The sequence below is a fragment of the Cebus imitator genome, unplaced genomic scaffold (assembly GCF_001604975.1).
Source record: "Cebus imitator isolate Cc_AM_T3 unplaced genomic scaffold, Cebus_imitator-1.0 Scaffold137, whole genome shotgun sequence".
NCBI lineage: Eukaryota > Metazoa > Chordata > Mammalia > Primates > Cebidae > Cebus > Cebus imitator.
The window spans coordinates 4,768,607-4,784,527 of NW_016107452.1; the positions used below are offsets into that span (position 1 = coordinate 4,768,607).

Consider the following 15,921-nt stretch of genomic DNA (forward strand, 5'->3'; position numbering starts at 1 on the left):
AAAAAAAAAGAAAAAGGCAACCACCGTTGAGTTATGCACTAGTGCTACCAAAAGCACTCATCACGGAAGCAGTGTTTTGTAGCAGTTATTCCATAGACTCTTTTTTCGTTTATGATTTTCACCTCCCGCAGGAAAAAGCAAATGTTTAAAAGTAAAGCTTGAAGCAGTCAGCTCCTGGGCCCCCCAGGAGTAAAAAAGATGGGGGCTGTTCACCTTCCACATGACCCATTTCTGTTTGAAAATTTTACTGTGAACCTTTACACATACATTTCTCATTGCTCTGTATTATTTCCACGGGCAGAAGAGGTAGTCAGGGTTTTCAACAGGTGAAGTCAGAAAATAAAACACGTGGTAAAACCTTCTTTAAAAAGAAGCGTTGAAAGTAGCTTGTCTTGGACAGCTGCCTGCATTATGCAAGACCACAGGGAGACCCATGTCCTCGTGTTGGCCGCGGAGTGGAGGGAGCCTGGGCGTCGTGTCTAGTAACTGAATTGACACGTGGGCCGAGGGCTGACCTTGGGGCTGTGGGTGATCACACGTGGCGTTGAGGCTGTGCGTTTCTCCCTGTAGTGGACTGCTGGGATGGGCCCGACGGCAGGCCGGTCATCTACCACGGCTGGACGCGGACCACCAAGATCAAGTTTGATGACGTCGTGCAGGCCATCAAGGACCACGCCTTTGTGACCTCGAGGTCAGTTGGCTGATTTCTGGGTGGTTTGACTTAAAGGGGAAAGCAGGTAGGGTGGGATGGACAGATGGGAAGACTGGCAAACGCATAGACGCCTCCCTTCAAACGCATGAAGGACGTGGGCTCCATGTTGACAGAAGCCATTGCCATCAAGTCCTCACCCATGTGTTGGCGCCCCCTGCGGGCCAAGAGTTCAAGTTGCTCCCTGGCTCTAGAGTCCTGAGGAGGCTCTGGCTAGGGAACCCTGTGGCTGCTCAGTGCTCCTGCCCACCTCCTCATTGTGCCTGGCCCCCACTTTCAGAACCCTCAAGAGAGGAAGAAAGGCCGGGCACACTGGCTCATGCCTGTAATCCCAGCAGTTTGGGAGGCTGAGGTGTGGTCACTTGAGGTCAGGAGTTTGAGAAGAGCCTGGGCAACATGGTGAAACCCTGTCTCTACCAAAAATACAAAAAAAAAAAAAAAAAAATTTAGCCTAGCTCAGTGTCATGTGCCTGTAGTCCCAGCTACTTGGGAGGTAGAGGCGGGAGGACTGCCTGAACCTGGGAGGCAGAGGTTGCGGTGAGCTGAGATTGCACCGCTGTATTCCAGCCTGGGCAACAGAATGAGACCGTCTCCAAAAAAATAAGTAAATAATAAAAGAGAGAGAGAGAGAAAGAGACAAGAAAAGACAAGGAAAGCTAAAATTCCCCTTCTGTTCTAATTGTGTCTTTTCTGCCCAGTTCTACAGGCGGAATCCAAGCAACCAGTAGTGGTGGTGCTGTCGGGGGTGTTCGTATTTCTTGAATACCCCCTTGGGCCAGGCTCTGTGCTAGGCGCTTTGTACATGTGATCATCTGGATTCTTTGCCAGAAAGTGGGCCTGGTCATCCCCATTTAATAGATGAGTCATCTAGGGCAAGTAGACGTTAAGTAGGTGAGAACATTTAGGTTCATTTCAAGGGTTTTTGACCCCAGGTCTGATTCTTTTCTATCCCACCAGAAGACCTTTGTCTGGGCTGGAGGTCAATGAAATTGTTCTGCAAAGGGCCTGATGGAAATATTTCAGGTTTTCTGGGCCCTGTGGTCTCTGTTGCAGCAATTCAGCCCTGTTGCTGAAGTGCAAAAGCGGCCATGGCCAAGAGGTAAACAGATGGGCCTGGCTGTGCTCCAGTTAAAACTGGAACTACAAATTACAAAAATAGATGCAGGCCAGGTTTGGGGTGGAGGCCATAATATGCCGACTCCTGGTCTAGGTTCCTTATTATTTCTGAGAGCTGGCAAGAGGCCTTCTATAGCCACAGTGGAATGATAGTTGTCTTTTTGTCCCTTCTGGGATAGCATAGCACTTACAAGTACGGGTTCTGAGTCCTTCTTGCTCAATTTGAATCCAGCTGTTAGGTACTAGCTTGGGCAAAGCAATTATAGTTCTGTGCTTCAATTCCCACGTTAAAAAATAAAGGCCATTGCCGGGCGTGGTAGCTCACACCTATAGCCCTAGCACTTTTGGGAGACTGAGGTGGGAGGATCACCTGAAGTCAGGAGTTCGAGGCCAGCCTGACCAACATGGAGCACGCTTGTTTCTACTAAAAATACAAAAAATAAGTTGGGCATGGTGGTGGGTACCTGTAATCTCAGCTACTTGGGAGGCTGAGGCAGGAGAATCGCTTGAACCTGGGAGGCAGAGATTGTGGTGAGCTGAGATGGTGCCATTGCACTCCAGCCTGGGCAACAAGAGCAAGACTCTGTCTCAAAAAAAAAAAAAAAAAAAAAAATAGAGGTGATAATTGTGTGTACCTCACAGGGTAGTTGTGAAGATTAAATGAGATGCCATATAGCAAGTGCTTAATCCTGCCCCTGGAATAGAGTTAGTGTTCAGTTAATGTGATTGGTTTTTTTCTTTCTTTTTTTTTGAAATGGAGTCTTATTCTGTCACCCAGGTTAGAGTGCAATGGCAGAGTCTCAGCTTCACCTTCCCAGTTAAAGCAATTCCCCTGCCTCAGCCTCCCGAGTAGCTGGGACGACAGGCACCTGCCATCATGCCTGGTTAATTTTTGTATTTTTATAGAGTCAGGGTTTCACTATGTTGGCCAGCCTCGTGTTGAACTCCTGACCTCAGGTGATCCTCCTGTCCTGGCCTCCCAAAGTGCTGGGATTACAGGTGTGAGCCACTGTGCCCCGCCTGATGGGTTGTTTTTATTGCACTGACTACAGAAATCCCTCGAGCTGGGGGGAGGTGTTGCTCTGAGACCATGCAATTATGAATTATGGATGTCTTTTCCCACTTGGCGAAAACCTTTAAATGAAGGCTTATGATTTCTCCATCACAGCATTCTCCCTCTTAGGGAGGGCCCTAACCCTTTTCAGTGCCGACCTCCACCAGGCAGTTGGAAGGAGCCTGTATTAGCAGAGGCCGTCGGGTGGCTTCTTACTGCTTTGAAAATTTGCTTTCATTTTCAGGACATAAGTGCTTATGGTTGTGAGTTGATAGTTGTTCATAAAACATTCTTTCATTTGTGGCTAGAGGAAGTTTTTTTTCTGGCTAAAATAGGCCTGGAATCATGTAACACCTGCAGGGCTAGAACTCTTTAATCAAACATTAATGCATTAATGTTTTTGCAGCAAAATGCATCCTTATTGGTATTAAGAGGAATTTAAAGAAATGATTACAAGCAGTGTTCATTCACATAGTTCAGATTTTGCTGCCAGTTGAGTTTTGATACCAACTTACTAGGTACCTTTTGTTTTAAAAGCTTTTGAGCTGTTGTGTTCTACTGCGGGTGTGTGGACCAGGTTGGAGGAGTGGGTTAGATCATGCTTCCCAGGAGTGATGAGGCCGTGATTTACTTGAGCTGAAACATGATTAAGGATTTTATTTTTAACACCATCTGTTTATTTTTGACTTTCCCTTCTTTTCTATCGAGTGATGTGGTTTCCTGTTGTTGGAAGTGACACAGCTGCCTTTAGAATACTTTTGTTTCATGATAATGCAATGCGTAAGCCTCAAATGGATTCTCGGTGGGGAAAAACCCCATCTATACCCTGTATTTCTTGGATAATTGGAGAAATTTGAATATGGACTATATGTCTAATGATCATTAATTAGAGATAATTTCCTGAGGTGATATGGTGTGGTTATGTCGGGGGATGTTCTTGTTCTTAAGAGATACCTGTGGAGGATGTCTGCACTTCATTTCAGATGGTTCAAGAGGAAATGTAAATACATGTGCAAATGAAGTATAAACATAGGCTGGGTGCGGTGACTCACGCCTGTAATCCCAGCACTTTGGGAGCCTAAGGCGGGTGGATCACCTGAGGTGAGGATTTTGAGACCAGCCTGGCCATCATGGTGAAACCCCGTCTCTACTAAAAATACAGAAAATTAGCTGGGCATGCCAACGGGAACCTGTAACCCCAGCTGCCCAGGAGGCCGAGTCAGGAGAATCACTTGAATCCGAGAGGCAGAGGTTGCAATGAGCCGAGGTTGCACCACTGTACTCTAGCCTGGGCAACAAGCGAAACTCCGCCTCAAAAAAGAAAAAAAAAAGTCGATTTTTCTCTTCCCTCAGGAGGAGTAGGTGTGTATATATATGTATTTATAGGCATATATATGTATACACACTACTGATATGTGAATGTATACATACACACACGTTCACATGATATGGAAGGATACAGGTGATCTTTATTGGTGGATTCTGTAACTGTGAATTTGCCCACTGGCTAAAATTTACTTGTAACCCCAAATCAAATCTCAAAGCACTCTGAGGTGATTTTCAGACACACACAAATTGTGGAAAATGAGACCCAGGCCATGCACACGTGTTCGGCTGAGGCTGAGAAAAGCAGCGCTCCCCTTCTTTGTCTACAGCATGAAAGCTTCAACAAGTGTCCTTCTTGCCATCTGTTGAGTGCCACATTTTTCCTGTTTTTGAGTCTTACCTTAGTGATTTTGCTGTACAAATGGCCCGAAGCACAGTGCTGAAGAGCTGTCTGGTGTTCCTGAGCCCGAGAAGGCTGTGATGTGCCTTATGGAGAAAACACCTGTGTCAGATACACCTTGTTCAGGCATGAATTACAGTGATGCTGGCTGTGAGCCCAATGTCAATCAACAGAATGTACCAAATCATATATCTGTAAACAGAAGCACACATAAAACAAGGTCAGATATTGATCAGCTGAGGAAAATATTGTGACCACAGACTCAAAAGGCCCTGACCTTGTTTTTCCCCTTAGGAGCAATGGCTCAGGTTTTTACCAGTCACTGTGGGTGGTGACTTTATGGACCATAACCCTCAAAGATAACAAAAATCAACTATAGATACACACACACAAATGATCTGTAAATATACAGACACCTTATATACATATATACAAGTAACGTATGCCTATATATATATAAATTACCTGTGTGTGCATATGAATAAGAATATATAAAACCAATACCCTTTATAAATACAGAAAATAAATATGCCAAAGTAGGTAGACGCGCTTATGGAACAGTGTCAGTGTCGGTGACCCTAGGTGAAGCATACATGGGTGCTCATTGCACTTTGTTTTCATCTTGTCTGTAGGTTTGAAATAAAAAATAATTAGAGACTTCTTTCTGTAAGTTTAAAGACGTGAGTGGATGGAAAAAAAGAGAAAAAGTACATTGTGGGGTGTAGGAAGCAGTGCATTGTGGGGTGTGGGGAAGCAGTGCATTGTGGGGTGTAGGAAGCAGTGCATTGTGGGGTGTAGGGAAGCAGTGCATTCTGGGATGAGGGGAAGCAGTGCATTCTGGGGTGTGGGGAAGTGCCCGAATCAGATCACAGCTGTTCTGACTCCCAGGGCTCCAGCCACCACACCCAGGATGAGGTCCTCTCCTTCTGGGAGGGCAGGTGTGGGAGGCATGCCCCTAGCAACACCGAGTTTTTGTTGCCCCAGGGCCGAGCTGCCCTGGTCCCTCTGTGGGGCAGATGCAGAGGTGTGCGCTCCCCCTGCCGAGCTGCCCACCGTCTTCCACCCGCAGCTTCCCAGTGATCCTGTCCATTGAGGAGCATTGCAGCGTGGAGCAGCAGCGCCACATGGCCAAGGTCTTCAAAGACGTATTTGGCGACCTTCTTCTGATGAAGCCCACGGAGGCCAGCGCTGACCAGCTGCCCTCACCCAGCCAGCTGCGTGAGAAGATCATCATCAAGGTAGGCACTCTGGGTGCTGCCGTCAGCTGTCCAGGGAGCCCAGTGGCTTGGTTCCCGGCTCCAGGTCCCATTCACCAAGCTCTGTGTCCTACTGACCCTGCTCCAGATCCCACTGCAGAGGCTCAAACCTGCTCTCCTTACTAACACTGTGACCCCAGGCAAAGTCATTAACCTTTCAGAGCCTCTGTTCTCACCAGTCTCTGGGAGAAATAACACTGGAATCCACCTGGCTAGCTTGCTGGGAGCATGATGTGAGGAAAGGTGTGCAGAATATGTGGAACTGTGCCCGTCCTGTGGCTGGTGCTACATTAAGTGCTCACTTGTTATGGTTTATTCGTTCATTGGAGAACCTTCCTCACACCCCTCTCGGCCCTATGTGAGGTGCTGGAGGTGTCCAGTGACCTGGGGGCTGTTCCTGTGATTGGAGCTTCCAGCTGGGTGTGGGAGGCAAGCAGTTGCTAGAAAAGGCTGAGTGCAGCAATAGAGCTGACATTCCCAGTGCTGCAGGGGAGATGTGTGATTATATCTGCCTAGGGATGCCACAGTAACATTTGGATTTTGGAGTTATTGGAATGAAACGACCAGATATGCAGTGGCTTAAAGCATATAAGAGTTTATTTCTTCCCCATGGGAGGGAGAACATTCTGGGATTTTTGAGCTCTAGCCCACAAGGTGACTGAGGGTTCCAGGGCCCCACATTCTGCTCTACCATCTCTCAGGGAAGCAGTTTTCAACTGGGGTTTCACAGACCCGCAAAGAATCCACGGTTAGAATCAGAGGGGCACATGAACTTCAGCAGAAAAAAAGTTATATCTTTAATTAACCTGTACATAAAATTTAATACTTCCTTCCATTATGAACGTTGGCGACAAGCCACTTGGGGGCTCTGTCACCAGCCGAAGTCATGAGTATTTTCATATCACGTTTACAGTTGCTGCAAATATTTCAAAATAATGTTATGCTCGTCACCACTTTGGAATTATGGAGGTTATTAGATCTGCCTCTAGATCTTATTTAAGATGTTAATAAAGAAACACATCTATTAGTGTATTGCAAATACTTGCTTAATATCTTAATCATATTTCAATATAATCGAGTTTCCTTTGTAATTTTACATATTATTAATATTCTGAGAAAGGGGCCTGTAGCCTTCCCCAGATTTTGAAGGATCTCATGACATAAAAATGGTGAAGGGGCTTTGTCCTTGTTTGTGTGGAAGAGGCTGGGTCTCAGGCACATCTGAGTTCCAGCTCAGAGCACGGGAAGTCCAAGCGTGTCCAGAGCAAATGGTTTCTGGTAAGCAAGCACATGTCAGATGTCCCATCCTTTTCTCTTCTGTTCTGTGCATGAGAACTTAGTCAAGTTACCTGCAAGGGCAGTGGAACCTGGAGTCCTTGGCAGGGCAGCCTTTCATTGAAGGAGCAAGTGTGAATTTTGTTGACTTTCCACAAGCTCATGGGAAAGGATGAGCAGCTGTTTCCTAGGTATCTCAGTCCATGCAGGCAGCTATCACAAAATACCATAAGCTGAGTGGCTTATGAACAACAGGAACTGATTTCTCACTGCTCTGGAGGCTGGAAGTTGAAGGTCAGGGTGTTGGTATGAGAGTCGTCTTCCAGGTTTTAGGAGGCTGACTTCTAGTTGTGTCTTCACGTGGTGGAAGGAGTGAGGCAGCTCTCTGGGGCTTCTGTTATTTTTAAATTTTTATTTATTAATAAACAGCCATCTGGGACATGAAAATATCTGGAGCCTCTTTTATAAGGCCACCATTCTCCTTCATAAGGGCTCTACCCTCATACCTAATCACCTTCTGTGTTATCTATTCTCACACTGCTAATAAAGGCTTACCTGAGACTGGGTAATTTATAAAGGAAAGAGGCTTAATGGACGCACAGTTCCACATGGGGAGGCCTCACAATCATGGCAGAAGACAAAGGAGGAGCAAAGTCACATCTTACATGGTGGCAGGCAAGAGAGCTTGTGCAGGGAAACTCCCATATATAAAACCAGATCTCATTAGACTTGTTCACTATCGCAAGAACAGCATGGGAAAGACCTGCCCCCATGATTCAGTTACCTCCCACCAGGTTCCTCCCATGACACATGCGAATTATTGGAGCTACAATTCAAGATGAGATTTGGGTGAGGACACAGCCAAACCCTATCACCTTCCAGAGCCACCATCTCCGAATGCCATTACATTGGGGATTAGGTTTCAACATTATAAATTTTGGGAGGACACAGACATTCAGACCATAGCAATAGGCAGAGAAGGGGGATGTCCTTCCAGGTTGGAGGAATAACACACACAAGGGTGTGGTGGTGTCAACATGTGGTATGTACCCTAAATTGTCACTGGGCCACCAAGATGTATTGGGCACAACCCTTATGTTCCAGGAGGTCATGGTTTGGTAGGGAGACAAACCCATCCACAGAGAAACACCAAACAGTACAAGGAGCTTTGGCCAAGCCCAACCAGAGGAGGGATTTTGGTGCTCCTATGGGTAAGAGCATCAGTGCATGGGGAGTGTTTGACTAAGACCATGACCCTCAAGATACAAATGTTTTCCAAAGCGGGAGATCAGCTGTCATTGTCTTAGTCTTGCAGATGAGAAGTGTGAGGCATGGAGAAGTGCAGCCACCTGCCCGGGGTCACAATGAACAAAACAGCTGCAGTGCCGTTTGCACCTAGGCAGTTGTTTCCGGGATGCCAAGGGCTGATTCCAGCATGGTGAAGGCAGGATAAGGGGTGGAGGGAGCTGAGCCATGGAGGGTCCGTGGCTTCTCTGTCACCTGGTGGGTGAGTCTTTAGGGCATCCTGGTTGCATTTGCTCTTCCCTGCTCCCAGCTCGTTCCTTCTGTTTCCATTAGATGGTTTGCTGTATGTTCCCAGGGATTTTTCAGCTCTTGTTCTGGGATGTGAAATACTGAAGGCCCTTTTTAGAGCACCCCGTTCCCCACTCCTGATACACTGTGGCTCACTTCTTTCTATTTCAAGAAATGGGGTGGAAACAACATTGGCCACACAGTCACTGTGTACCAGGCACTAGGCTAGGCACGGTCGTACATATCTTCTTATTCAGTCTTGTCACGACACTGCAGGATGAATAACCTCAGCCCTAGCCCACTTTACAGATGGGGACATTGAGGTTCAGAGGTTCAGTAGCTCAGCCAGGGTCACACATTTACTGTTTGCTGAGGAAATTATTCAAGGCCAAGGTGGTCTGCCCTCAAAGCCTGTTTTCCCATGCCTTTATCATGCTGCCATTCAGGACACTGAGGTCCTGCCTCACTGTTGACACTTACCTTTCATGTTCTTTGACTTATGGGATCCCACAGGGTCTGTCATATCCCCATTTTACGAGACAGATGACTGAGACTCTGATGATGACTCAGCCAAGGTCACATGGCCGGTAAGGTAATAGGCCCTGAATTCAAATCTGGATCTGACTCTCATCCTGAGCTTCTTTGCCAGGTTACATGGCCCTCAGCTTATAGACTCTTGGCTGAATGGGAGACCAGTTATCATCACTGTCTTAATCTTGCAGATAAGAAGGCTGAGGATCAGAGAAGTGCAGCCACTTGCCTGGGGTCACCCAGCTGGTAGAATAGCTGCAGTGCTGTTTGCACCCAGGTCACCTTAGTCTAATCTCCAGTGGGTCCCGCCTGTTGCCTCTGGACTGCAGCCTGCCTTTCCCCCTGTGTGCTGGGGAAGGCCGGGCACATGGGGTGTCATTTATTCACTGAGTGTCTACCAAGCACTTACTGTCTGCCAAGTGCTCTTCTAGCCCAGGAGACTCAACTGCAAGCAAAAGAGCAACCCTTCCCTCACGGGGCTTATATTCTAGCAGGGAAGACAGAAGACAAACACATGGTGTGTGGGGGGCTAGGAATGTGTGATGAATAAAGCTGGCTGGGGGCTAGAGAGTGGCAGGGCGGGAAGGGGAGTGTGGGCTATTTTTATTTATTTTGTTTCATTTTTATGTATTTTACTTTATTTTATTGGGACAGAGTCTTGCTCTGTCTCCCAGGCTGGAGTGCAGTGGCGCAGTCTCAGCTCTCTGCAACCTCCACCTCCCAGGTTCAAGCAATCTTCCTGTTTCAGCCTCCCAAGTAGCTGGGATTACAGGCATGTGCCACCACACTCGGCTAATTTTTGTAGTTTTGTAGGGATGGGGTTTCGCCATGTTGGCCTGGCTGGTCTCAAACCCCTGAACTCAAGTGATCTGTCTGCTTCAGCCTCTCAAAGTGCTGGGATTATAGGAGTGAGCCGCTTGCACCCAGCAGGTGTGGGCTATTTTTAGATCAAGCTGTAAGAAAAGCTCTCCTTCCTCGTTCAAGGTAACCTGGAGTGCAGAGCTGAACAGACTGAGGGGGAGGCCAGGCCGTGCAAAGGCCCTGGGTGGGAAGGGGCAGATGAAGGCTGTTGGCTCGAAGACCTAAACTTGGGTCTCTGTGGAGACAGCCTGTGTGTATGTTTTCCCCTCAGCATAAGAAGCTGGGCCCCCGAGGTGACGTGGATGTCAACGTGGAGGACAAGAAGGATGAACACAAGCAACAGGGAGAGCTGTACATGTGGGATTCCATCGACCAGGTGGGCCTCGGTCCCTTCCCGCAGCCACTGTGGCCACCGCACTCACAGCTACTTCTCGGAGCCCTGCTGGGAGCTCAGAATATGCCTGTCTTACTCCCATTTTCAGTCAAGTCAGTTTTTGCCATGCAGATTTACTTTCCTACTTAAACTTTATTTATTTGTTTTGTGGGACAGGGTCTTACTCTGTCGCCCAGGCTGGAGGGCAGTGGTGTGATCACGGCTCACTGCAGCCTTGACCTCTGAGGCTCAAGTGATCCTCCCGCCTCAGCCTCCCTGAGTCACTGGGACAGCAGGTGCGCACCACCAGTGGCCCAGGCTAATGTTTTGTATTTTTGCAGAGATAGGATTTAGTCACGTTGCCTAGGCTGATTTCAAACTCCTGGGCTCAAGCGATCCTCCTACCTTGGCCTCCCAAAGTGCTGAGATTCTAGGTGTGAGCCACTAAGCCTGGCCGACATTATTTTTCTTTTCCTTTTTTTTTTTTTTTAAGCCGGAGTCTCACTCTGCTGCCCAGGCTGAAGTGCATCTCGGTTCACTGCACCCTCCACTTTCCAGGTTCATACAATTCTCCTGCCTCAGCCTCCCGAGTAGCTGGGACTACAGGTGTCCAACAGCATGCCCGGCTAATTTTTTATTTTTAGTAGAGACAGGGTTTCACCGTGTTAGCCAGGATGGTCTTGATCTCCTGACCTCGTGATCTGCCTGCCTTGGCCTCCCATAGTGTTGGGATTACAGGCGTGAGCCACCACGGCTTCCCAAAGGAAGCCCGGCCTTCCTTTTGCATTTTTAATGTTTTATTTTGAAATAATTTTAGATTCAATGTAATATGTTTATGTACACACACAAATAGTATGGGATACTTCCATCTACCCTTACCCAGCTTCTCCAAATATTATTAATAACATCCTACATAACCATAGCATAATCGGCACAATCAGGAAACTGACATTGGTAGAATACTAATAACTAGTTTATAGACTTTATTTCACTGTTACCACTGTGTCCACTTGGGCTTGTTTTCTGGTCCAGGATCCAGTACCCGGTGCTTCTGTGCGTTTAGTTTGTCCTGACTCCCTCGTGTCCCCCAGTCCAGGGTCGTTCCACCAGAAACCTTATTTTTCAGGCTATAATGCTGCTTCTATCCCTTTACCTGTCGTGTATATCCATTTTCACTATATTTTTACTTGTCTGTTCTTATATCCTAGATACCGTTATATCAACAGCAATATTTATTTATTTTAGATAGTCTTGCTCCATTGCTCCGGCTAGAGTGCAGTGGTACAATCTCAGCTCACCGCAAACTCCACCTACCAGGTTCAAGTGATTCTTGTGCCTCAGCTTCCTGAGTAGCTGGGACCACAGGTGTGCACCACCACACCCTGCTCATTTTTATAGTCTTAGTAGAAATGGTGTCTCACCATGTTGGCCAGACTGGTCTTGAACTCCTGATCTCAAGTGATCCGCCCACCTCGGCCTCCCAAAATGCTGGAATTACCGGCGTGGGCCACCATGCCTGGCCAAAAAAAAAAAAACCAAAGAATTAAGTTGGGCCAGGCGTGGTAGCTCATGCCTGTAATCCTAGCACCTTGGGAGGCCAAGGCGGGCAGATCACAAGGTCAGGAGATTGAGACCATCCTGGCCAACATGGTGAAACCCTGTCTCTACTAAAAATACAAAAATTAGCTGGGCATGATGATGCGCACCTGTAATCCCAGCTACTTGGGAGGTTGAAGCAGGAGAATCGCTTGAAGCCGGGAGGCAGAGGTTTCAGTGAGCCAAGATATCACACCACTGCACTCCAACCTCCTGACAGAGTGAAACTCTGTCTCANAAAAAAAAAAAAAAAAAAAAAAAAAAAAAAAAAAAAAAAAAAAAAAAAAAAAAAAAAAAAAAAAAAAAAAAGGAATTAAATCACAAGTAAATGTTGAAGGTAAGGTTTCTAGCAAACTGGCCAGAAAATCCTGAAAGCCTCAAAAGGTAGATGGAATAGAAAAGGAAATAATGAGGAGTTGTACCTACCTTAGACACATGGATTTTAAAAGTCCAAAAAAATACTGAAAGAAGTTCAAAACAAACACATCAATGTTTTAAAAAAGAAATGCCTTGAAGGGAATTGAATTCAGTGAAGTCACCACAAATGTCTATGGAACTGGGAAAAGCACATCCATAGTAGATGCTGGGGTGATGCCCTGCAGGGCTCCTGGGCACCAGAGTTCATGAGGTAGAGACTTTGGGGGGCACTAATACCAGTTTTACTTTCTAGAAATGGACTCGGCACTACTGCGCCATCGCCGATGCCAAGCTGTCCTTCAGTGATGACATTGAACAGACTGTGGAGGAGGAAGTGCCCCAGGTAGGGGGAGACCCTAGCCACATAGGGAGGAGGTCCCCAGGGGCTCCCAAGGACCAGCCAGCCCCTGGGACCTCCTTCCCATGTGGCTTCTCTGGCCAGCTGCAAGAGGATTCTCACCTGAAGATGCTGCTGCTACTCTGGGTACCATGGCCTGGCTAGCTTGTCTCTGATTGGCTGGCTTCACCAGGTGCTTTAACTAATGATGTTCAAGATGCTTTCCTATTCTCTGAAGTGCCTGATTGGCCTTAGATGGAGGCCGATGTTCTGGGTTGGTCCCAGATTTGCTGTTCCCCTCTTCACCAGTTGTGGTCATCTTTCCCACTGTTTCTTTCTGTAGCCCCAGGGTATCATGGCTCTGAGACTTCCAAAGAACAGAATGGAGGGCTGTGCTGGAAACCCCTCACTCCATGTCTCAAAATGCCAGAAGGCCACCATAAATGAGGGATCTCAGGAGTGGGGAGGCACACGGAGGAGGATTGTGGGTGCTGTTTTCCCGGACTCTTTGAGTGAGGACTGGCTGAGCTGGCCTGTCTATGTTATCTGGTGCCCTGGGTCAGGGTGAGGCAGAGGTGCTTGTCTAGTGATACTGGGGTTTGGTCCAAGGCTTTCAGAAACCCCTCCTCTCTTTGTGGCCCAGGATATACCCCCAACAGAGCTGCATTTTGGGGAGAAATGGTTCCACAAGAAGGTGGAGAAGAGGACGAGTGCTGAGAAGTTGCTGCAGGAATACTGCATGGAGACAGGGGGCAAGGATGGCACCTTCCTGGTTCGGGAGAGCGAGACCTTCCCCAATGACTACACTCTGTCCTTCTGGTAACGTCCCTGACCCAGGGAATGCCTACCTTCTCCTCCACACTGGCCAGATGAGGTGGGGTGGTGAGTGGTTCTAGCTCAGGTAGGAATCGTAGGCTGAGACCCAAAACCCAGCCTTCATTTGTTGGGCTCTTCTAGGTCGGGAGAAGGATGAGCTGGGTGTGACTCACCTGGGCACAGTAATCCAGATTAGTGAGATTTCAAGGCAATATTTTTAAAAATCAAAAGGAATGCAAAAAAGTCTGTAGTGAACAAAATATCAACATTTTAAAGAAAGACAACATTTGACCCTACTCTTAGATGATGAGGCCTCACTCACCTCCCTGATCCCGGCCCTGGAGTGGGTCCAGTGGTTCTGGATGATTCAGCCAAACTCCTAGCATCTCTGTCTCCTCTGTAAAAGGGGGACTCTAGGGCTGTTTTTACCAAGCTGTCATGGGCTGTGATGAGCTTGTGCGTTCATTCGTCCACTCACTCATCCATGTCTCCGTGCATTAAAAGACACTTCTTGAAGGCGTACTCTGTGCTAGGCACAGTACTTACACCAGACAGACAATGTCTTTGTCCTCCTGGACATTATGTTCTCTTTTGAGGGAGATGGGCAGTGAAAAAGTAGTCAAACAAATGATATACAAGTATAGTTGTGATGAGTGCAGTGAAGGCAAGATAAAGGGACATCCCTCCCTTTATTGAGGCAGTTTAATGTGAGTTGGGGGGATTTATGAAAGTCTGTGAGAGAAGGCTCTGATGCCATGATGTGAGGAATGGTCAGGAAAACCTTCCTGAAATAAGGCAAGACCTGAAGGAGGGAAATTATAATACTGTCACTTAAAAAAAAAATGGTGATAGGGTCTTGCTCTGTTGCCTAGGTTGTAGTATAGTGGTGTGATCTCAGTTCGCTGAAGCCTCAAACTCCTGGGCTCAAGCAATCCTCCTACCTCAGCCTCCTAAGTAGCTGAGACTACAGACACATGCCACTAGACCTGGATAATTTTTAAAATTTTTTGTAGAGCTGGGGTCTCACTGTGTTGCCCAGGCTGGTTTCGAACTCAGCTCAAGCAATCCTCTGGTCTCGGCCTTCTAAAGTGCTGGGATTACAGCTGTAAGCCAGTGCACCTGGCTGAAAATTAGCATACTAATAACATGTAAATACTAGTAGTAGTGGACGCCAAAGTGATGCTTACTGTGTGCAGGGCAGCATTCCAGACACCGTGTATATGTGGTCTCGTTTACTCTTGGGGATGCCTCTTTGGGGTGGCCACACTTACTGTCCCTGTCAGACCTCTAGGGTGATGATAACACCACGGCTCAGACAGGATGGGTGACCTGCTCTGGGACACTTGGCTCATACGTGGCAGAGCTGGGATTTGAATCCAGGCATCCTGGCTCTAGAGAAGCCGTAGATTAAAGGGGGTGTTGGGAGGTGGGGGAAGTAGGTAGAATGTTCTGGAATCCAGGCTCAGGGTGTAGGCCCTGTGTCTTTACTTATTTAGTTTTTTGAGGTGGAGTTTTGCTATGTTTCCCAGGCTGGAGTGCAGTGATGTGATCTTGGCTCACTGCAACCTCCACCTCCCAGGTATAAGCGATTCTCCTGCCTCAGCCTCCCTAGTAGCTGGGATAACAGGCAAGAGCCACCATGCTCGGCTAATTTTTGTATTTTTAGTAGAGATGAGATGTCACTGTGTTGGCCAGCTGGTCTTGAACTCCTGACCTCAGGTAATCCACCCATCTTGGCCTCCCAAAGTGTTGGGATTACAGGCGTGAGCCACTGTGCCGGGCCTCCTGTGTCTGCTCTGGGAGCACAGGGAAGGTTGCGTGGCCGCATGTGATGTCTCCGCTTCTGAGGCCCTGGCTGCGGCAATGGCCCTGCCTGTGCTCTCCCAGCACTGATGGCATCCTCTCTCTGCAGGCGGTCAGGCCGGGTCCAGCACTGCCGGATACGCTCCACCATGGAGAATGGGACCCTGAAGTACTACCTGACTGACAACCTCACCTTCAGCAGCATCTACGCCCTCATCCAGCACTACCGCGAGACGCACCTGCGCTGTGCCGAATTCGAGCTGCGGCTCACGGACCCTGTGCCCAACCCCAACCCCCACGAGTCCAAGCCGTACGTGTCTGAGGGTGGAGCAGGAGGCAGGTGGTGGTCGGGTTATCTCTACCAGGTGGAGAAGCTGGCCTGGTGATTCAGCTGGGCCAGACCCCCAGGACACCCTTGCTCTGGCCCACCAGGGTCTCAAAATTGCAAAGGTGCCGGTTTCCAAATTCCTGGCACCATGACCCGTGTCCTTTTCTCTTTTCTTTCTTTCTTTCCCTCT

General features: G+C 47.9%; 1 protein-coding gene across 5 annotated transcripts in view; it reads left to right on the plus strand.

Moving 5' to 3' along the window:
• The window catches only part of PLCG2 (phospholipase C gamma 2), a 178,711-nt gene that overhangs the window by 113,759 nt on the left and 49,031 nt on the right, over positions 1–15,921 (plus strand). For all 5 annotated transcript variants that reach the window (XM_017541868.2, XM_017541869.2, XM_017541870.2 and 2 more), the window contains 6 exons: positions 571–691; positions 5,675–5,843; positions 10,333–10,437; positions 12,701–12,790; positions 13,428–13,603; positions 15,513–15,713. In XM_017541868.2, coding sequence (XP_017397357.1) covers positions 571–691; positions 5,675–5,843; positions 10,333–10,437; positions 12,701–12,790; positions 13,428–13,603; positions 15,513–15,713 — 862 coding nt within the window. The remainder of the gene's footprint in view (positions 1–570; positions 692–5,674; positions 5,844–10,332; positions 10,438–12,700; positions 12,791–13,427; positions 13,604–15,512; positions 15,714–15,921) is intronic.